Source organism: Balaenoptera physalus (assembly GCF_965194825.1).
Source record: "Balaenoptera physalus genome assembly, chromosome: 20".
NCBI lineage: Eukaryota > Metazoa > Chordata > Mammalia > Artiodactyla > Balaenopteridae > Balaenoptera > Balaenoptera physalus.
In genome coordinates, this window is record NC_138901.1 from 57,985,441 (window position 1) to 58,008,329 (window position 22,889).

Consider the following 22,889-nt stretch of genomic DNA (forward strand, 5'->3'; position numbering starts at 1 on the left):
AATGGGGTCGGGGACCATTCTGGGAAACCTGGGATGTGAAGGTCACAGTCTAGATCAGAGCTGGTCCCAGCCTGCCTTCACCTCTGGGGCCTCTTCAGTCTCCTCGGTTCCAAGTAGAAGCCACACTTGGAACAACATCTAGTTTCAAGCCGAGTGTAGCTTGCACTCGCCCTAATCCATCTGTGAATCAGAGAAGAGGGCTCCCTCCATGGCTTCATCCCAGCATTTACAACCCCTTTACTCCTCCATAAAATGCCCCAGCGCCCTGCCCTCTGACAGCCTCACTTAGGGAGGGAGAAGGGGAGAAAAGAATTTGGCTCCCACTACGCCTCCAGAAAGGCAGCATGATGGGTTTGAAGTGGGACAGCCCTGAGTCTGAACCTCAGTTCGGCTTCTGACGTGTGTGCAGCCTCAGGCACACACGTAAACCTTCTGAATGTCATGGCCGTCATCTGGAAATGAGGATACTAATGCTGTTCTCTCCCTCGCTGCACCGCTGTGTAGAGTTAGACTATAAGAGGTGACGTGTGGACAACGCCCAGAATGGGTCTGTTCCATTGCTGTGCCTCATGGTTTCGGTTTCTCTCTTCTTTCTGACAATTCTTTCCTAGTCTGTGTTGCTTTTCCTTGTTGCCTTTCCTTAATGCGTATCGAGACCCAGTCCTGAGGACTGTGGACAGGATTCAGCGGTGAAGGATGCCAGCGCTAAGTCAGGTAGGTAATGTGTGCGCACTGCACATTCTTGTATAAACATACGGGTGTATGTATACACACACACACACATATGCGTGTTGGGGGTTCCACCTGCCAACGATTGTTTTAGATGCTGGAATGTACGGAGGACAGTTCATGTTGCAAAGGAATAATCTATAATTCGTAAGAGGGGAACAGACCTGTAAACAGATTATTTCAATATAGGGAGGAATTAAAATCCACCCGAATTTGTTTTATAATAGCAAAGATAGATGGAAGTGAGACGCCTTGAACTGAGGGGTGGTTACACAGCTGTGTTCATTGTCTAAAAGTTCCTTAAGCTGTACACTTAGGGTTTGGGTACTTTTCTGTATATATGTTGTACTTGAATAAAATCAACACAAAAAATATAAAAGGAGATAGGGGGATATATGTATAGGTATAGCTGATTCACTTTGTTATAAAGCAGAAACTAACACACCACTGTAAAGCAATTATACTCCAATAAAGATGTTAAAAAAATATATCTATAAAAGGAAGCAGAGGGCCTTGGAAACTCAGAGAATGTAGCAAAGAATCGGTTTTGACCTGAGCTTCGGGAACCAAGCGCCTCCTGCCCTGCCCGGGGTCTAGTTGATCACTGACTCCCCCCACCCCAGACATCAGCGACACAGGATTTACCTCCATAGACACCCAGGGGTGACAAATCATAGAACATGTACACTGTGGAGGGCAGGGGTCATTGGGTACAAACCCTTCTGCTCCAGAGGGTCTCAGCACGGCTTCTCTGCATTGGGCTCATTCCAGTAAAAATCCGTTTAATATCACTTCAGATATGCGTGATTCAACAAAACACAAAATTCTATGGGACCATCATTCATTAGGCAGGTACGCAACTGGAGCCCCAAACATGAAGAAGTTAGCTGAACTGTCCCTTATTCTATGACAATATAAATGTTACAGTTCAGCATAAGCAGATTGAGTGATTTTATTTGAAACATTCAGGGTTTTTTTTTCAGAAATGATATATTCACTAAACATAAATACATTTTTGAGAAATGAGTCTAAGCTAGGATGCATTTAGGGTTGTTAGAATATGACAGTCCTTTTTTTTTCAACAACCCAAATTATGTGTCTAACAACCTGTGGCCTCAATAACATGTTAGTTTAAAATACAAGATAAATTTATATAAAATTGTAACTGACCAAGTTAGGAAACATGCAGCACACCACTGTTTCAGACAAGACTTGCGTGTTTCGCAATGTTTATTTTTAGAAGCAGAAGTGCCTGGCAATTTAATTTAAGCACACCAATTCAAACATTTGTTCCACTTAACTGTGACAAGATGTCATTCCATTCAACCATTCTCATTTTGTTTTATCATTTGATTATCCTTCCAAACTGATTTTCCTGTAGGTGGAAATTAGAAAGTTTAGAAGAAAATATGTTTTAAAAATAACACAAAACTAATTTTTAAATTCATTTCTTCTGGATTAAAACAAAAAAAGAAATATGGGATAGTCACACATACTATCAATTTGTGTGTGTCAGTTAAGGAAAAAACTTTCTGGACTCTTCTATCAACAAAACTGTGTGGGCAACAAATTTACATCCTTTGTAGTCAAAGCCTCTTTTCCCTTTTCTTCAGCTTCTCTTACTCTTAGCACCCACATGCTCCCTCTTTTTTTTTTTGTCACCCTTATTAAACTGTCAGGAAAGCGTGAAATGCTCATTTATACTAGAGTGTCAATGGTTGATATAGTCTATAAATATTATCTCACTTAAAGATACCGACATTTTAACAGGAATCAGAAACTGAAGCCAGAGGTGTTTAGTGAAGGGTAAGATGGCAGGTGGAAGGTTTACTTGGACCACAGCTTTGTGACGCCCACTCCAAAGATGTTCATTGTGGACATAAGTGCCTGGCTTGTCTGCCTGTGCAGATCTGGCAGCCATGAACCCTGGCTAGCACATGGACACCTTGCCTTCGGCATCTGATGGCAGGTGCTCAGATATATTGACGAGGGCACACCCAGCAGGGCTGGGAGCAGCTTCTGTTTCCCAAACACCTTCTGAAGACTTGGGTTCCTGGAAGTTGTGTTGAGAGAGCTGACTGCCCTTCCGTACGCTTTTCTTCTCTGCCAATTCCAGGCGGGCTGCCGTGTATCTGCTCGTGGCCGTGACTGATGCAACCATGCACAGGGTGAAAGAACCCCACGCGAGGCTGTCAACAAAAGGCACAGTTAGGAAAGGGTGTAGGGCTCTGATTCCAGGGCTTGCTGCTGGGGTGGAACATTAGCTGTTGGTTCTACCCAATTTGGACCTGGGTTTTGCAGCACAGATCTCAGAGAGCAGCCAATGTGTTGTTGTAGGCAACGTGTTGACGGTTAAGAGAACAGATTCTGGAGTCATTGTGCTGAGTTTGCACTGTGGGTTTGTACCCATCTCTTATTAACTGTGTGACCTTGAAGTGGCGACTTCATCTTTCTGGATCAGTTTCCTCATCTGCAAAACTGGAATGGTAGCAATGCAGCATACCAGATGGTCGTGAGGAATTCACATGGGCACGGGAAGTACCCAGCATAGTATCCGCTAACATATGTATTACTTTTTGTTGTTGTCTCTAACCCAGGACACTGGCACTGGGCATGGTTATTTTTATATCCCTATCCTCTGGAAGCCTATTGCATTCTGAGTTGATAGTCTACACTTTTCATCTTTCACAGAACCCAGAAGAGTGGCTGCTGAGAAAGAACCTCTACAAACTGACATGTGTGTATGTTTTCATGGGGTGGAATTCCCAGGTAAAATAAATGGCTCCATATCCAATCAGCTACAAAAACCCTACCAGTTATTAAGTTCCAAGCCCACTCCAGGGTTTCCAATCATCCTTAAATATGACTTGACAATCAAGGATACCAAGATCTAGGAGAAAGGCCCAACAACAAACAGAAAAGAAAGGAATCTGGGGACTTCCCTTGTGGTCCAGGGGTTAACACTCCGTGCTTCCAATGCAGGGGGCACGGGGTTCGATCCCTGGCTGGGGAACTAAGATCCCACATGCCATGGGGCACAGCCAAAAAAAAAAAAACAAATTTCCCCCCCAAAAAAGAAAGAAAGAAATCTGAAGGAAAAAGATAACACAAGGAACAGAAGAAAACAACAACAAAAAGAAAACTCTTTGATTAATATCCTCAGAGAAATATGAGAAGATATTGCATCAATAAAGTGATATCAGGGTATATGAAAAAGGAACAACTGGAAAACAAGGAAGATCTTGGAAAGTCAAATAAGATTCAAAATAAGAATTTAATAGAAAAGTTGGAGACAAATAGAAAGAAAATTTTCAGAAATACCAAAAGGAGAAAGAGATAGAAAATATAAGGGGTGCAACAACATCTAGATAATTAATCCAATAGACCCGATATCTAACTCATAGAAATTCTCTGAAAAGAGAGCAGAAGACTGAGGAATGGAAAAATCAAAGACATAATACAAGAAAAATTCTCAGAATTCTAGGACGCGAATATTCAAATTTAAGGGCTCACCAAGCACATGAAAGAAGAATGAATGTGAAGGAAAGAATATCCCCTTCAAGGTACATTATCATGACATTTCAGAACTCCAGAAATAAAGAGTAGAAAACAACAGATTACCTATAATAGAACATGAATCAGAATGGTGTTGGACTCTTGATGGAAACAATACATTCTAGAAGGAAACAGAGACATCTTCAAAATTCTAAGGGAGAATGACTTTCAACAAAGATTTTACATGCCACCAAACTATCAATCAAGATGGAACATTGAAAAAATACATTTCCAGACATGCAAGGAATAAAATAATTTATCTCTCATTGAACCCTTTCTTCAAAAGCTACTGGAGGATGTGCTCCCACAAAAAGTGGATGTAAACTAACTAGGATAATGATACAGGACCTAGGACACAAGGAAACAAGGGACTAGCAAAGGGAAATCTCCACTCGACAGCTCCATTCCAGAGCAGAGCAGGAAGACAGAGGGTTTTGGTGGGTTGGAAGAGTAGAGCAGGGAGAGATGGGACTGAGAGATTGTTATGTTTAGTACCGTTTGATTTTTAAAAACTAGTTGTATGTATTTCTTTTATTGAAAATTAAGAAATTGAAAGCAATAGGAAACAAAATGATATTGGAAACAAACAGACCATTTTTCAAACTCCTATGATGTTTGGGATTTACTTACATCCACAGCAGTAGGACCTCAGTATAAATTGGCCACAGATCCTGACCCACCTGACATCCCTCTCAGCTCTAGAGCAGCTGTACTCCTGTGTGCAGTGCTGGTGAGGTCACCTCAGGACCAATGGCACCTGCTCAGAGACAGCTAAAGTGACAAACAAGTGGAAGAAATGGTGTAAAGAGAAACATTTGTAAAAATTAACTTCTTCAGATTTCGAAGATGAAGAAGAGTTCAAAATCTAATAAGTCATGAAGTTTATGGATAGTCATAACATAGACGTGTTTGCCAAACCCTGGTATAGTAGGATGAGGGAGTGAGCCCTGAACATGCCACTTGTTTTACAAAGAGAAAGTAACACAAGAGGTTGTTATAGAGGAGGAAAATGTAGGTATATGTATATATATATTTTAAGATGCAGCCAGGATTCGGAGGTCCACATCAAAGAGAACCCCTGTGGTCTTGTGTGACATGGTCGAGTCTTTCTAGTAGAGCTAGAACTTCTGTGTCATGGCCTGTCTTTCCATTAGAATCAGGGGCTGGGTCTCTCCTCATTGAAGTATTTATTAGGAATTATAGCAGGACTTTTCCCCTTAAGCTGTGTTTAAGAAAGTAACAGCACTATCTCTATTTCTTGAGCACCTTACTCTGTGCCAAGAATTTTATAAACATAACCTCTTTATATTCCCATAAACACAACTGAGACAGGTATCATCATTTTACAGATGAGGAAATTGGGCTACAGAAAGATTACGAAACTAATTCAAGAGTAGCAGGTGGCAGAACCATGACCAAGGTCAGTGGTCCTACAAAACCTGTGTGCCTCCCTGCTGGTCCTTCGGGCCTTGAGCACCATGGCCAGCAACTCACCAGTATGACCAGCCGTAGTCCCACGTCTGAGGCTTCCAATCTTCTGGTCCAGTGTTCACGGTGATTTGAAAAACGGTTGTGTACATCATGTGGGCCACCATGGCTAGGAGCCCTGCACAAGGAAAGCTTGTGAGCCACAGTGAAGACTGTCGTTTCTCTGCAGTACATGAGTTGGATGTCCAGAGCCCACTAGCATCCTCCTCGAGCCCTTCCAAGCAGCCTTCATGTTTTACATGTACACTAATTTCTTAGAGTCACCGATGTACACAGTGGTATAGGTTCCTTTGCCATGTCATCCCTCCCAAGATCACATCTTTCTATTTTTTTTTTAAATTTTATTTATTTATTTATTTATTTATTTTTGGCTGTGTTGGGTCTTCGTTTCTGTGCGAGGGCTTTCTCTAGTTGCGGCGAGCGGGGGCCACTCTTCATCGCGGTGCGCGGGCCTCTCACTGTCACGGCCTCTCTTGTTGCGGAGCACAGGCTCCAGACGCGCAGGCTCAGCAATTGCAGCTCACGGGCCTAGTCGCTCCGCGGCATGTGGGATCTTCCCAGACCAGGGCTCGAACCCGTGTCCCCTGCATTGGCAGGCAGATTCTCAACCACTGCGCCACCAGGGAAGCCCACATCTTTCTGTTTTATCATGTCCCTGGTCACTATGCTCAGAGGCATCAATTGTCTATCCTCTCTTTCCCAGCACATAGGGGAGGTCCTTGAGCTGCATTTGGCCTTAAGCCATACTTTACTAAGTTCTGTCACGTTATTCTTTAGAATGTGGATTGTTTGCTAACACATAAAAACTTTGCATAAAAATCTGAATATATTCTGGCCCTAGTAGACTTACATGGCAAATAATTAGTGGGAACCGAAGTCAGTTGCCAATGTGGTTTTCTGTCCTTTGTAGGTGAATTGGTCTTTTTGCCTGGAGATCCAGAGGATTTTTTTTTCCTTTAACAGTTTTAGTGGGATATGTCTAGGACTTGAATGTACTGTGTAATTTTTTCAGGTATTTGGAGGGAGTTTTCTATATACAGATTTTGGTCTTTGGTTCAGAAAATGTCCTTGAATTTTGCTTTTAAATATTAGCTGTCTTATTGTTTTGTCTTTCTTTTTCAGGGACTCCCATTACATCTATGTTTTTATTTAATAAATGTATGGCAGGCAGTGACCAACTGGGGATCATCTTCAGTGGTCCAAATAGAAACTAGTTTTAACTGGTGGGGCCAGATATTTATAAATCCTTATGATGTATCTGCATTTATAAATCCTTAAACATTCCACCTGAGGTCACATGCACACAGATGAAACTAAAGAGATATCCAGAAAGAGGCGTACTCATGATTGGGTGATTTGGAGGATGCTAGGACCTGGGGAGAAATCTCCAAGACTCTTTGCTATGAAGATCCAGAAACTGGATTCTATCATCTTATTCACTAATAATGATAAGAGTTGGGAAAGATGCGTTATACAAACACAGAAGTGATCTACAAACTGGGCTGATACACTAGGAACTTAACAGTGTTTTATGTATCCAGCCAGAGAAATGAAGGAAGTTATTTGTTCAGGGTTCTTTCCTTGGTGGAAAGGCCCACTTAGGGGACCAAATTAAGTTGCTCTAAAAGTTGCTTGGAGAACACAGAAGTAAGACCAAAAACAGGAGTTCTTTATTCCTATGGGATATTGACCCCAAACTTGGATAATAATTTTTAACAAGCTACCATTTTTTTGAGTACTTACTATATACTATGTGCCTTCTTATTTAGTCATCACCATAGCCTTCTGAGGTAGCTAGCTTGGAGAAGTTAAGCCACTTGCCCAGGGTCACACAGCCATTAAGTAGGAGAGATCTGAACGCAGGGAGGATTTCTCCACATACTCATGCTTAACCACTGTACTAAACAAAGCAATCTCTGTTCTCAGAGCCAGTGGACCCCCTTTCCAGGGTTGTGACAAAGACATACTGATAAATTTTATTCTCCATTTGTGCCTATCCCCCTTTTTTTTCATCAGTCACCCATTGCTTCCACCAGTGGGATTAATTCAGTAGCTTCTCCCGTGGACCAGATGTCCTGCTGAATAGGCTAGCGACAGGAAGAGCCAGGCTGGAGCTTTGCCAGTTCCCTCTGGGGCAGGCTGTGGGGAATTTGCCTGTTCTCATGATGCCCCTGGGGAAAGTACCTGCAAGCACCATGAGGATGGCTACAGAGGCATCCACCTTGAGCCAGTGGAATCCAGAGCTGTGATAACTCACTCTGGAGCCCAGGAGGATGGCACTGGTCAACGTCAGAAGGATATTCAGGACCTCAGCCCCAATGCACAGCCACAAAACACCTGCAAAATATAAGTATGACAGAGACGCTGGGAACTTAGAAGTACTAGAATATTTAATCCTTTGATTTCGTTCACTTCTAAAACAAAAAATAAAAAACCAGCACCGCGGGGTGAAAAACCACAGATACCTCTGCAGAGTCTTGGAAAGCTGACAATGAAAGGGGGGTCCTGGGGCTTGAATGAGAAGTTTGTAAAGATTGTCGTTAGCTGGAAGGGAAAAAGCACTAAGCAAAGTTCTGATGTGGGGACCTGAGGGATACTGGAGGTCCCATGGCCTAGTTCAAAAGTTAAAGTGTTATTTTGATTCCACCAGAAGACGTTGTCTTTTAAAGGAGAGGATCAACTTAACCAGGGTGGGCAAAGGAATCTTAGCATTGAAGAGCCCTGATTCGAGATACCAAAATCTCATATGTTTCTGTGTGAGCCTATGATTTACCCTTTGGGTGGGACCTCATCTGCAGCTTCAAGAAACTGGGTTGGATGTGGAAGGGAGTGAATAAAGGGGGCAGGGAGAGAAACTATTATTTGCAAAAGGCCTCCTATAAGGTAGTTAGGTACTGTGTAGACACAGCAATGAATGAAACAGATGTGGTCCATGCCATCACAAAAGCTATATTCCAGCTGGGAAAACAGATACTAAGAAAGTAAGTACAAATTTGATGAGTGTTAGAGAGAAGAAAAAACGCTATAGGAAGTGACAAGCTAGACTCATCTTTTCCCTGTTCTGTGGTCACCTCACATCAATAGCTTGAAATCGGCCATGGTGGGAGCATTTACACCCTGGAAGGTTGCAAACACTACTAATCAGGGCTTCCCCTCTCCTCCGCAAAGTTGGTGGTTTCACATTTTCTAGCATTACTGACTACAGGGCACATGAAGAGAGCCAGTGGTTCTGGCTTTTGGACTCGACTTCATAGAAAAACCATAAATAACTCTTTCCTCTTTTCCCCCAACCCAACCAAAGCCATAGAAATTGTCCAAAGTGTGAGGAGGGCTGGTGGACAGAACATGAGGAAGGTATTTACCTTGTTCTTCAGCTGGTATTATACTCTGGAAACTCCTACACTTTTCACCTAGAAGAAAAAGAGGACAGAAGCCCAAGTAGGGTGAACCTTGACCATTAGGGGCAAAGTGTGTTTCTAGATCCCTTGAGTGTATCCAGGTCCTTTTGAACAAGGATTGGGGCGTGTGGCTTTATTGCTCCCCAACAGGTGGTGCCCCTCCCTGAGGGATCATGTTACAGTCCTGCGCCAGTGAATCCAGGCTAGACCGTGTGCCTTTCTTTGGCCAAGAACTGGGAGTGGAAATGGGGGGAGGAGGTCACTTCTGGTCAGAAGCTTTAAGAGCCAGTGTTTTGTCTAAAGGTTCTCATCTTCTTGCTTCCGTGATCACAGAAGTCCAGATGGAGTCTCTGTCTGCCTAGATCCCTGAGTGGCTCCAGTGAGGAGACACTGCTTGCCGACCTGAGAAGTACAAATAGCAAGAGCTAGAAATGAATTTGTTGGCTTAAACTGCTGGGACTTGGGGGTTGTCTGTTATTATAGCATAACTTAGCCCATCTGGACTGATGCTGCAAGCCTTAGACCAGGGGTGCTTGACTTCCCAAACAGCATCCATGATGATGTGAGTCTCAAATAATTTCTTTCTGGGTAGAGGGAAAGTGACGATGTTTGTAACCATTAAAAAAGATGAATTAGAGCAGATATCAGAACTATCTCTGCTACCGAGTGAGCCAATCACTCGTACTCCATTTTGCTTTCTGGAAGGGAAAGGAAAGGAAGGAGTTATTATGTGTGTACCAGGTATGGGGCAGAACCCGTCACCAGACTTATTCTGTGCCCTGGGAGGTGTGCTTTGCCTGTATTATCTGTCACGTTGCACATATTGGCTAGAAAACCTTGCGTTGCTACTTTTGATGTGTAGTCCCTTTGAAGGAGCTAAGTCCTTAAATATCTACTGAGTGGACGGATGTCACCAAATTCTGGGTTGGGGGTGAGTGACAGATGGATGATTGAGACCACAGCAAATCACCTTCTGGGATCCTGTCCCAGGTGGGTGCCCCAATTTCTCCATACTTCAGCCCCGAAATGAATCATGGGTGGCGGAGTGGGAGGAGCCTGGGAAATTGCCTGATTCTTCTCTGCACAGTTAGGAGGAGTGGGTCCAAGGACATCTGAGAGGAAGGAATGGTAAAGAAGACACAGGTAGAGGCATTTTCAGCATTAGAACTGGGCTTGCAGGGGCCCCGCCTATGCGGTCCAGCCATATCACTGATTTAATGCAACGCAGCCGGCTGTAGCGGAGATGCATCCTCTGCTCCCAGTCTGGGCTGGTCGGAGCTAAAAGAGGCGAAGTTAGGGGCATAGATCATTAACTCTTCAAAGGAATGGCTTTCCTATTTCTAAAATCTGTTCAGCAGTCCTCACACTAGCCTTGCTTTGAAGATTAAATGAGAGACTAGGTAGGAAGGCTGCTCTCCTGGTTACCGTGCACTTAAACCTGAATGGAATGAAATGAGTTCTGGGGCTTCCCTGGTGGCGCAGTGGTTAAGAATCCGCCTGCCAATGCAGGGGACACGGGTTCGAGCCCTGGTCTAGGAAGATCCCACATGCCGCGGAGCAACTAAGCCCGTGTGCCACAACTACTGAGCCTGCGCTCTATAGCCTGCGAGCCACAGCTACTGAGCCCACGTGCCGCAACTACTGAAGCCCGTGTGCCTAAAGCCCCTGATCCACAACAAGAGAAGCCACCGCAATGAGAAGCCCTCTCACCGCATCGGGAAGAGCAGCCCCCGCTCGCCGCAACTAGAGAAAGCCCGCGCACCGCAATGAAGACCCAATGCAGCCAAAAATAAATAAATAAGTTAATTAATTAAAAAAATGAGTTCTAATGAGGCCTTTTTGCATATGGTTAGCATAAATCATTATTTACTACTAGACTGTAAGCACCTTGAGGGCAAAGATCACATCAACTACCTTTTCTGGAAGTTTTCAGGGAGAGAAGTAACTTTGAGGAGCATCTTTAGACTTTAGAAAATATATTTTCTCTTATAGAAGAGAAAATTCCAGATCACTTTCCTATTCAAGAATTCATACAGCCTCCCCCCATTCCTCCAGCCTCACGTCTAAATCTCTCTTCTTTCATGTCCTCTCTTCAGCAAGCTGACTTCCCAATGCAGGACCCATCTTTTTGCTTCCTTAGCACAAGCCAGCATTCACCTTCTACTTCATCAAGGATGCTATGTATGGCCACGTGCATGCTTTTGAAGGTACAGATGCCCAAAGGCCATAAACCTTGAGATTTGCCATGCTCGACCTCCAAGTCCCCTTGGGCCTCATTCCTTCACGCTTCTGCGTTGCCCCTCTGCTGGGCTATAGGAAGAAGAGAAATAAAGTTTGCGTTTATGATACCGCCATTTGGCTGAGCTGCCCTGCTGGGATACTCTCTGGCTTGATTCGGAAGCAGGGATTCATCTGTCACCTAACTGTCCACAACAAGTGGCCCGAAGGAGCGTATTTACACCGCCTGGGACCAAGAGCCACAGGATCAGGGAGCTATCTGCTAATCTACAGCCACAGTGGCCTCTGCAGCCTTCTAATTAAGTCCATTTTGGATTGTGCAATGGGACATTTTTCCTGGCTGATTCTCTGCTTTTGGCGGCAGCAGTGGTGTGGACAAAGAATGTCACTTGCCATATCAGTCAACAAAGGGTGCTGCGGAAAACCGGGATACTGGCCCTAGATAGTGAAGATGCATATCAAAGGAAGAATTTCATTAAGCCCAGACTCTTGCATCTTCCCATACATAGAAAAGCGCTGCACTCATTTTCTTGAGAAGCCTGGTTTTTCTTTAATTAGCAGTAATCTTTTGATGTTTGATTACCTGGTTTTTTGCAAAAACTCCTATATATCCTGGCTCCCCCCTTACCTCCTTGGAATGGTCCCTCGGAGCTATCTGAGAGGCTGTCTCCCAGGCTTAAGTCCTCAGTAATGCCCCAGATAAAACATAATTCTCAGCTTTTAGGTTGTGCTTTTTTTTTTTTTTTTTCGGTTGACAGCAGTGTTATGGCCATGGTAGCTCAACATTTGTCCTGGTCGCCCCAGTTCTACTAGGGAGGTCCACAGCCTTGGGGAAATCTCAACACTCGCACCTGCTCTCTTGCAAGGCAATTTGGGGCTGATGGGGGTCCTTTTTTCACATCATCTCATCAGCTCCTCACTAGAACCCTGTGAGCCAGGCTGGGAGTGAGAGTAGCAGATGGACATCATAGACAGAATGCGGCCTTTAAATCCAACAGGACTGGCTTCTATGGCAATTCTGACCCAGTCAGGAATCATAGGAAGTTCCTTGACTTCTCTGTGCCTCGCTTTCTTCATCTGCAAAATGGGTATTATCAAAGTCCTCCAATGAGAAAGTTATGAAAGTATTTTGAGAACAGCCTTCCACCTTTTGATGTGTTTAATTATTGATAAAGGCAAGTACAGATATCCATAGTTTACAGATTTGGAGGCCAGGCTCAAACAGGTTGGTAGAATCAGGAGTTGAAACTGGATTTTCTCACCCGGAACCCAGTGCCTTTTTCAACATCACCACCTGCTGTCTTTATACTTAATGCACGGAGGCCTAAGGGTCTATCTTGTCTTCTGAAGAGGGCTGCCTTATCTCAACAGGAGTAAAGAGAAGGCCAGGTACAGAGCGAGGGGCAGGGCAAAGTGAAAACGGAGGCCGGCCAAGGAGATTAAGAGAATTCCAATAGCTTAGGAGGGTGAGTTTAGCCTGGGCGAAGGGTCAGACCACAGTGACCCCTTGATTAATATGAATCCTCAGAAATGATGTTCCTTTTGAATAAGCCCAGCAGGATTAAAAGGAAAAATCTTTATAAATCCCACAAAGCCAGACAGGCAGGTGTTACATAGCTGGACAGAAGTTTACCAGCCAAGCCGTACGGCCAGCCAGCCGAGGAAACGGTGTCGTAGTCCTGGGGACAGACTCTGGAAACCTGTCTGCTGTTCTCCCCAAGCCCCCACCCACTATGGGGTGCCCAGGTCCCTCTGTCCTTGAACTTTCTGAGTTAAGCAGAACAGCATAGTATTGGAAATCAACACATTTTGTTGACTAATTCATTCGTCCAAGAAAAAGAACATTTAGTCGAAGCGCTGCCCCAACCACGAGTTTTTGTTTTAAATCTTCATCTCGGAGGGTGCTGTCTCTGTTTAAAGGCATTAGGAAGAAGATGCAGAGCTATTCGCTGTGACTTAACAGAGGATGACCTGAAATAGCACTCCAGGTAGGGGATCCCCGGGAGGGTCAACTTTTAGGGGGAGGGAGATGGAGCTGATTCAGAAGGAAGATAGCCAGGAAGCCCCAGGGGGCAGCAGAGCTGGGGGTGGCCGGACAGCCCGAGGCTCCTCTCCTGCGCTTGTTCAGGGCCAAGGAGCAACCTCCCCAGGCTGGAGTCCTTACGGCCAGGTCTACTCAGCCCCCCTCGCCTCTCCTGACCCTCTCTCTAAAGCCCCGGGTGGGTGCCTTCCATCCACCTCCAGTTGCGGTCTTTTCCTTTGTTATGCCCCCAACTCTCCCAGGCACTTGTGCTAAATTAGACTAAGTAGCATATGTTTGTACGGAGTCATCTCCCCGAGGGGGCCCCAGGCTGCGGTCTGCTGCAGGCATGCTTTCTTGGGCCTGGGCAATGTTTTCACATGGAAAGCCAGATAGCGTGCTTCCCTTGAACAACCAGAGGGACTGATGACATTGAGCTCATAAGCCCACAAGCCCGTAAGGCTGAGCTGAGCAAGACGTGCCCCCTTCAGCTAAGGCTGAGGCTTCAAGGTCACTGGCATTCCCCGCTAGCCCTTACCACCTTCTGTAGGCATTTGTTTGCAACCTAATGTAGGCCTTTTGCTTTATTTCCTGATCCGTTTGCTACTATTTTAGTTATTATCTAGTAAAAATTTAATTCTAACCTTTTTTGTTTTAGGGGCATCTTCTAGCACGGTGATCACGTTTCTGGGGGGGAGGTGTTCTGAGGGCAACGTTCTCCTTTCTTCCTTCTTAATAAAGTGATGACAATATTTAAAGACCTCGGTTTACCTGGATGACCTTATTATATTAAGAAATATATAGGATGTGAGGGCGATCTGGCTGCAACATCTGTCACCCCATTGATCGCCAGGGTTGATTCGGCTGATCTGGCTGGCTAGGCAGGTGTCCCCTTCCTCCCTCACCGCTCCATGTGTATCCCTCCTGAAGCTGCGGGCTCTGTCGAAGAGGACGACCTTCCCCGATAGAGGAGGACCGTTCTTCGGTCAAGGGTATACGAGTAGCTGTGCTCCCCTGCTAGAACCTCCAAACAAGCAAAGACCATTGAGGAGAATAAAAAAACAAATGTTATGAGGATGGGGAAATAAAAGGCACTTAGAAACTACAGGGAAAGCAAAAAGCTGTATAAGAAGTTTAAGGTAATGATAGCACCCTTCTTGATTCTGTGATGAACAATATGTATATAGTGTAAATAAATTATTGGTTTATTGATTTAAATAAAACAGCAATATAACTATATTAGAAGGATGGCAGATATGGGATGTGGTGGTGAGAGAAATTTATCCTTGTCTATGATGACAGGAAGTCAATAGACACTATCTAACATGAAGATAGCAATATCAGCATATTTTTTAGAAATGCAGAGGCAAATGCCAGAAGAAACAACTAAGCTAAAAGTGTTTTCTCCTGGATGTAGGACTAGGTTATGGAGTAGGAAGGGGCAGGAGACTGTTAGTTTTTCTTATAAGCCTTTCAAAATGATTTGATCTCTTACCTATGTGTAAATATTACCTTGGTTAAATATTTTTTTAAAAGGAATGCAGGTTTATAGACCCCATCCCAGATCTGCTGAATCAGAAACTCCAGGGCTGGGTATCTGGATTTTTACAAACTCCCTGGGTGATTGTGATGTGCACCATTTGATAGCTGGTGTGATGCTTTATACGCAGCTGTGGAAATAGAAATAGGCGACCCTCAGATGGGGACTTGGAAAGGGAATGGTAATTCTCAAGCAATTTGCCTATGGGTATGATGATTGTATTTTCCAAACCACAAACCTGAGACTATCTTGAGGACCCTTCAGGATGCAAGGTCATGAGCCTCCTGTGTCTGTCCGTGAGGGTAGAGAGAGTGCACTGATAGGAAGATCGTGCACTTCCCAGAGGAGAGGGGTGGGGAAAGCCCCTCCAGTAGCCTTAGCTCCTTGTACTGCTGCAGTGGCCTCACCGCACTTAGAGCAAAGACCACAGGCACTGGCCTGTATACATGGGAGGGCAAGGCTTGGCACCGCCCCTCTGCAGTGACCACTGGGGCAGGGATGGGGAGGGGCACACAGCATCTCAGAGGGTTCCTTCTTGTTGCCTTTTGCTTAGACCTCAGGAATAAACTACTAATGCTACGGGTATGGGAAAAGAAAAGGCAATTAGAAACTCCAGGAAAAGCAAAAAACTGTACAAGAATGTAATGTAATAAGCCTGAGGTCAGGATGGGCATGTTGTGGGGGGGGTGGGGGTCCTCTCCTCTCCACCTTGAGGGCTGTGTTCCCCCAGCAGGAAGGGAAGAGCATCTTGGCCCCGAGCTTGGGGTTGGGTTCGCAGCCAGCCTGCCGAATTCCTCCTTCCTCGGTTGCTCACGAGGTAAAAACACTGTTTTCTGAAATACGTCCTCCAAATTATAACTTCCTCTTCCCTCTTCTCTGTCCTCTTCCTTCACCATTTCCCTCACCACCGCCCTGTCAAGCCCGTTGAAGTTCAAAAGACATCAACGAATCAGGGTTGAGTAATGGTGGTGGCGGAGGGCTTGCTGCTATGTAGCTTGAAACTCAGTTTCCTCATTTGTGAGCTGAGAAAACAATATTTACTTTGCTGGGTTATTTCAAGGTTGCCTGAGATAAAGGTCTGACTTGTTCATGGTTTTACTTCTGGTATGTGCTCCATAAAGGGGATTCCCTCCCCACCAATGATGATAAGAGTTTGTTTTCTAAGAGAACCTTCTGTTCCAAGACCCCTTAAACGTGTGGGGATGCAGTTTAGGGTTGGGTGGGGGGGCCACTTTAGATTCACCAGAGACTGAATGACACTAGGAAATGGTAAAAGCTAATGTGTAATAAACGCTTACCCTGTATCTGGTGCTGTGTTTTAGGGAATTCGGTCATTTCATCTTTATGGTAACTCTAGAGACGGGTACAGCTATTGTTCTTGTTTTATAGATGAGAAAATTGAGGCTCAGAGAGGTGGAGAGCCTTGTTCAAGGACACACAGGTAGCCAGAGGCAGAGCTGGGGCTCAAACCCTAGTGGCCATCCCGCACCTGTCCCCCCAGGCCCCCCAGGCCGTGCTCACCTGTGCTGCCGAGGCTCTCCTCGCATGACTGCCAGAGCCCCAGGTGGAACCTGCGCCAGGTGAACTTGTCGTCTCCCATCTCCCAAATGTACTGGACGGCCTGGGTCCCGTTGTCCCTGCTGCCACTGCTGTAGTGGATGCAATGCAGCACCCCCGGATGGTCCTGGCACAGCGGCTTTGCCACCCGCCGGGTCCCCTCACACCAGTAGCTGCTGCCCACGGCCGTGAGGGAGAAGGCGAGGGCCAGGCAGATGGGGAGGAGGGCCAGCACCCGCTGTCGCCTGGCCCGGTCCATGGCCGAATGCGGGGTGCAGAGGCAGGATGAGCAGTGGGGCGCCCCTCCCCTGCCTTGTCATGGTACGTGCCCCTCCTCAGCCCGCCATCTGGCATTCTTACATCTTCCCTCACATCCCCCTGGGAAAGCGGCGCTCTCCAGCGTGTAGCGTCCTCTGAGCAGAGGACCTGTGCCCCGAGGAGGCAAAGAGCCGGGACGCGCCCTCTTCAGCAGTGTCAGCCCTTCTGTACTCCCCACGATGGAGAGGTGCTGGGGGCGCCAGTTTTCTGTTTTTGTTCAACTGTGGTGAAATGCACATAACATAGAATTTACCGTGTTAACCATTTTTAAGTGCACACTTAAGTACATTCGCGTTCGGCCACCAATCTCCAGAACTCTTTTCATCTCACAAAACTGAAATTCTGTCCCCATTAAATGCTAACTCCCCATTCCTCCACCCCCAGCCCCTGGCAACACCCATGATACTCTCTACGAATTTGGTCACTCTAGCTATACTCTAGCTATACGTGGAATTTGTCTTTTGTAACTGGCTTTTTTCATGTAGCATAATGTCCTCAAGGTTCATCGTGTTGTAGCAGGTATCAGAATCTCCTTCCTTTTAAAGACTGAATAATGTCCCATTGTGTGGATACACCGCAATTTGTTTATCCATTCATCCACTGATGGATAGATAATTGACTTGCTTCCACTTCGTGGCTGATATAAAGGACGTTGGGTTCTGACGGAAGTCCAGGGTGGTTTGGGTGGGTGTCTGGGTGAGACTGCCCCACCCTTGCCTTTTGCTTTGGGCAGGGTCCTCAGGCTGAGGCCTGCCCAGCTCTACAGAGGAAGAGACTGCTGCTGAGGACAACTTCTGGCCCAGGGACTCTGAGAGGCTCAGGTCTAGGCAGCCTGCTTCAGGGCCTGAGTGCTACGCAGAGGGGAGGGGGGCATGCACCCCACATGGGTGCATTCAGCACCACCCTGGGGCCTCCAAAGCTGGCAGGCAGAGGCCCTGGCATATTGTTGTAGGAGAAGGGTGGGGGCGGGGGGGGGGAGGCGAGAGAATGGTCACATCCCGGGTCTCAGGGGAGCCCCTGGGATGGGCTGCCAAGTTAGGGTCCTTGGCTTCGCACAGGAAAGAATTCGAGAGCAAGACATAGTGAAATGAAAGCAGGTTTATTTAGAGGGATACACATACCGTAGGCAGAATGCGGACTTTCTCAGAAAGTGAGAGGGCCTTGGGCTGGGGGGTGGTTAGTTTTTATGGGTTGGGTAATTTCATATGCTAATAAGGGGGAGGAATATTCTAACTATTTTGGAGAAGGGGTGGGGATCCCTCCCCCCCCCCCCCCGCATTGGGGCACCGCCCACTTTTTGGCTTCTTATGATCTGCCTCGGAACTGTCATGGCGCCGGTGGGCGTGTCATTAACATGCTAATATATTACAATAAGCGTATAATAAGGCTCAAAGTCTGCGAGAAGTAAAATCTTCCACCATCTTGGTCCTAACCAGTTTTTGTCGTATGCTCCACGGCTGTGTCATTCTTTTAACGGTTGTGCCCTGCCCCCTTCCCTCCTGTCTCGTTATCACTCATGCCCTTGCCCAGGGGGCACTGCAGGAGCGGTGATGCCGAGGAGACTTAAGCTGCTTCTTGGGCAGAGGACACTGATGGAACAGTGAGGGCCAGAGGAGGGTAGCAGAAGTTTCCACCTGGCATCTGGAGCACACAGGTTCTCCATCCCATGTTAGACACCTCCAAAGACCCCCGGATATAATGGAGAATATGCCAGCCTGGGCAGGTAGGAGAAAAAGGCCAGTGTCATTTGGGTCCATATTACTCTGTCTGGACTTTCCTGCTGGCAAAGACCGAGGACTGTGGTCTGTGCTGTGGGTAGCCTGTGAGCTGTGTCTTGTTTGTCCTGGTTGCCAGCCAGTCTTGTGGGAAGAGGAGTTACCTCGTTTTATCACTAGATGGCATCCATCCAACAGGTTGGGAAGTCGTGTGCAGTCCCCCAACCCCTGTCCCTTCAGAAAAAGGATGTTTTTGAGAAGAAGTTCAAAGAGGTTAGACAGAATATTCTTATCAAAGAGGCACTGTCTTTGCCAGCAGGCAACTTGGAGGGTAGTCTGTAAAGTGCATTGTAGACTAGCTTTACAGCCCCACACAGGATCAGAGCTATCACGTGAGCAGTTTTCCTCCTCTCGGTCACTTCATCCCTCTCTCTGCTGTCCCAGAGAGATGAACACATGGACGCCAGAGGTCACATCATTATATGTGGCGTCTGTGTTCATTATGAGTGTTTTACTTCTGACATTTAGAGTCTTGCCACTTTATTTTATTTTATTTTTTTTAAGATTTCCAAGGATTTCCATTAAGTGACGCTCACCTGTTTTTCTCCAACTGTTCAGAATTCACTCACTTGGGTAAGTTAACCAGGTTAAGCTCCTCTGGTTCAACTTATTGGGGGGAAAAAAACCCTAAATGGAAACATGGTCTTCCTGTCTCTTGCTGAGCAGCGTTTCATCCAGTCAGGACATCTTCTTCTGGGACTCCAGTTCAGGAGGCTGGAAAGACTTGGAAGCAGCTGCCAGGAGCTAGACAGGGAGGGGAGGGTGAGACGGGCCAAGCAGAGCCTCTCAGAGACACAGTGCTGAGCCTACTAGAGAAAAGGAACTCACCTAGAGGGTTAGGGTCAGATATGGCACCTTACCAAGTAGCTGTGGCCAGGTGACTGGTCAGAAGACCTGGGTATCCTGGCTCTGCCATTTACTTGCTGTGTGGCCTTGGGCAAACCACCTAACCTCTCTGAAACTCAATGTTGCAGCTGTCAGGTAGAGAAATAATCATACCCTCACAGGGTTATCGTGAGGATGAATGAAATAGGATGCCAGGCGAAAAGATTTTATATATATGAGGTGTGGTGAGAAAGTACACACACGTTGGTTGGCAATAGTGGATCATGGGTTCTGACAAAGGATCTGCCAGGTGGACTGAGCAACCTTTGCTCGCAACAAGTAGGGGCAATCCAGAGGCGTGCACATTTTTGAATCTTTAGGATGTTGTTTGGCTGTTGTGTGGCAGGAACTCGAGGTGCTGAGTGAGGTTTTGCTTCAGGCCCTGGGTCAGGAGCTGCTATCTCCTGGGCTGGGCAGCTGTCTTTCTGGAAGTCTTGGCATAAACAGGGCCCAGAGGAGACTCTGCCTTTGTGGCTGGGCTCAGCCCAACCTGGACAAACTTAAAGCCTTAGCAAGAATTGTCCCCCTCACAAAGCTGCCCACCTCAGAACTGGCTAGGGGCCCATCCTCCCTGCCACTGGTCCTCAGCAGCTGGAACCCAAGCCGGTCCCACCCTGGTCCTGTGCACAGAGCGGGGCTTCGGGGGTGGAACCCACTGACCGCTTTGCCTTTTCTCCTGGGCGGCCTCTGTCCAGGAAGTCCCAGGAGCACAGCTGACTTGGGGGAGGTCTGGGAAAAATCTCCTTGCCTTTTGGGGGGGCCGGGACGGGGGATGAGTCGTCACAGATGAGAAACTTTGGAGATTTGGTAGATGGCTCTAGACTGGGGCAGACGCTCTTGGGGCGGCGTCCAGAGGGTTTGTGCAAACATTTTTTCGCCGTAGGAAGAGGAATGCAAGAGGAGGCCGCCTGTGGTACATCTTGGACCGTTCAAGCAATGTGCCAGCACTTGTGACTGCACAGCGAGGAAGATGAGGCCAGAACCGAGCCGGGCAGGGCCCAGGAGTAGGAGAGTGGGACCCCTGCCCGGAGCCCACACACTGCCCACGGGCATCCCTGCCACCCGGGGGGCCAGGCCTCCCCCCTCCCCTGGGAAGCGGGCTCTCTGGACCCCTGCGAGGCCCTTCCTGGCCCTGCTGCTTCTGGTTTCCATCAAGCAAGTAAGAGCCGTTTGTATTATTATTGTTACTGTTATTATTATCAGTTGTATGTATTTTCTGACTGTAGAAGCACTTCAGGCCTCTTGTAGGCAATTTGGAAAATGTAAAACAGTATTAAGACAATAATGATCAACCATAATCCAAGCATTCAGAGGTAATCACTGTTCATATTTTGGCATATGTTCCTCAAATCCTTTTTCTATGCTTTTTTTTTTTTTTTTACACAGCTGGAATTAGGATGCAGAAAACATTTTGTATCCTGGTCTCCCCTTTACATCATATTATAAGCATTTTCCCATGTCAGCGTGAACATTGCAAAGAGCATTTAGAACTCCTGCAAGTTTCCTCCTGTCCACTTTCATCATTCTTTCAGGTTTCAGTTATTTAAATTGAATGGGTGGATTTTTTTTCCCCTTCCTTCCTTCCTTCCTTCCTTCCATTTCTTCCTTCCTTCCTTCCTATTATACAAATACAGAATGCTCATTTTTTTCAAAAATAAACTTACCGAATCCAGAGAAGCATCAATACAAACTACACATCACTGTAATACCACCATTCAGAGGTCACCCTCATTCACATTTTTTCACTTATACTTAAGACATTTTTCTACCATTTATTTACATATAGTTTTCTTTAAAACAAACATAGACTCATCCTATAAATATTTTCTTGCAATATGCTTTTTTCCTTAACAAAATACACTAATATCACAAACTAACACTTTCATGAAACAGTTACTATGCCCCAGGTCTAGTGCCAGGTCTGGGGCCCTTATTATCTCATTTCATGCTCTCAGCAACCCTGGGAGGGAGGGTCTCCTGTTAACCCCATTTTACAGATGAGAAAACTGAGTCTCAAGGAGGTTGAACTTTTTTCCTACATCAGAAAATGTAGCTCCATGGCATGATGTTTAAGGTCTTCAGGGATGTATCATAATGTATGTAACTATCTTCTTTAGTTGGGCATTCTTGGTAGCTTGTTTTATTCTTATCCAAGGAGACGAGACCTTTGCCCCTTCCCTTTTCAAGGTTCCTTTTTTATACCGGGCCACGATGTGAAGGAAATTCAGTTCCATTCACCTGAGTAAGGAAGTGTCTTGAGAAATGCTTCTCTTCTTCCTCTGGTCCATGGACAGAGTTTGGCATCAAAAAATATAAACTCTCTAAGGCTCTTTAAGAAGTGAATGTGTGGCTCTTTCATACTTTGCTGATGAGAGTGTAAAAAGGTGAATATTTTTAAATAAAAATTATTTTTTTGGCTAGGATAGATAGTTTGGCAGTACATTGTCAAAACCTTTTAAGAATGTATAGTCTATGACCCAGAAATTCCAATTCAAAGAATTTTTCCTAAGAAAACAAAGATGTGCTCAAATTTTTAGCTGAGAATATTTTCATTACAGCATCATTTATATTACCAAACATCTAAAACAATGTAGATGTTCAATGCTAGAGGATTTAAAAAATAAATTATATCACATTCATCCATAGAAAATTATGGAGCTCTTAAAATGGTGTTTTAGAAGTGTAGTTCTTGAAATGGAAATACAGTCACAATATATCTTCTAGTGGGAAAAAAGGCTACAAAACAGTATGATTTCCTTTTGGGTTAAAATGAAAAAGAAAAGAAAGAAGAAAGAAAAAGGATGTGAGTGCAGAGAGAAGAGCCTGGAAGGAGATGGTTATTTCTGACTAAAAAGGTTAAGATTCCATCTTCTCCCCTTTTTGCTTGTCTGTTCATTTTTATTTTATTTACAGTGAAGTCTATTCCTTCAGTAACAAAGAATAATAGAAGTTTTATTTTTTTTATTATTATTTTTTAAAATTTTTATTTATTTATATTTTGTTTTTGGCTGTGTTGGGTCTCCGTTTCTGTGCGAGGGCTTTCTCCAGTTGCGGTGAGCGGGGGCCACTCTTCATCGCGGTGCGCGGGCCTCTCACTATCGCGGCCTCTCTTGTTGCGGAGCACAGGCTCCAGACGCGCAGGCTCAGTAGTTGTGGCTCACGGGCCTAGTTGCTCCACGGCATGTGGGATCTTCCTAGACCAGGGCTCGAACCCGTGTCCCCTGCATTGGCAGGCAGATTCTCAACCGCTGCGCCACCAGGGAAGCCCTAGAAGTTTTATTTAAAGCAAGTCAGCAGCGGCTTTTCCCCCCTTTTCCTTACTCCCTTCTCAGCCAAGTGTGTTGTGATGCTGGTTGCCCATGCAAGGAAAAGAGGAATCGAGATCA

At 45.7% G+C, this 22,889-nt stretch overlaps 2 protein-coding genes across 3 annotated transcripts in view; one reads left to right on the forward strand and one right to left on the reverse strand.

Annotated features, from left to right (window-relative positions):
* Positions 1-2,659: 2,659 nt before the first annotated feature.
* On the reverse strand, positions 2,660-16,784 carry GSG1L2 (GSG1 like 2; the record flags this gene model as incomplete). Its single annotated transcript, XM_082440695.1, has 4 exons — positions 2,660-2,918; positions 5,779-5,890; positions 7,957-8,109; positions 16,490-16,784. The coding sequence occupies 4 exons, from the start codon at positions 16,782-16,784 to the stop codon at positions 2,660-2,662; spliced, it is 819 nt and encodes a 272-aa protein (XP_082296821.1).
* GLP2R (glucagon like peptide 2 receptor) overlaps positions 16,460-22,889 on the forward strand; it is a 53,497-nt gene continuing 47,067 nt past the window's right edge. Inside the window, exons 1-3 of one of the 2 annotated variants that reach the window (XM_082441399.1) lie at positions 16,460-16,846; positions 19,123-19,191; positions 20,387-20,662. In XM_082441399.1, coding sequence (XP_082297525.1) covers positions 20,474-20,662 — 189 coding nt within the window. In that variant the 5' untranslated portion in view covers positions 16,460-16,846; positions 19,123-19,191; positions 20,387-20,473. Of the gene's footprint in view, positions 16,847-18,456; positions 18,567-19,122; positions 19,192-20,386; positions 20,663-22,889 lie in introns of those variants that run through there. The other variant, XM_082441398.1, reaches the window with a different exon arrangement.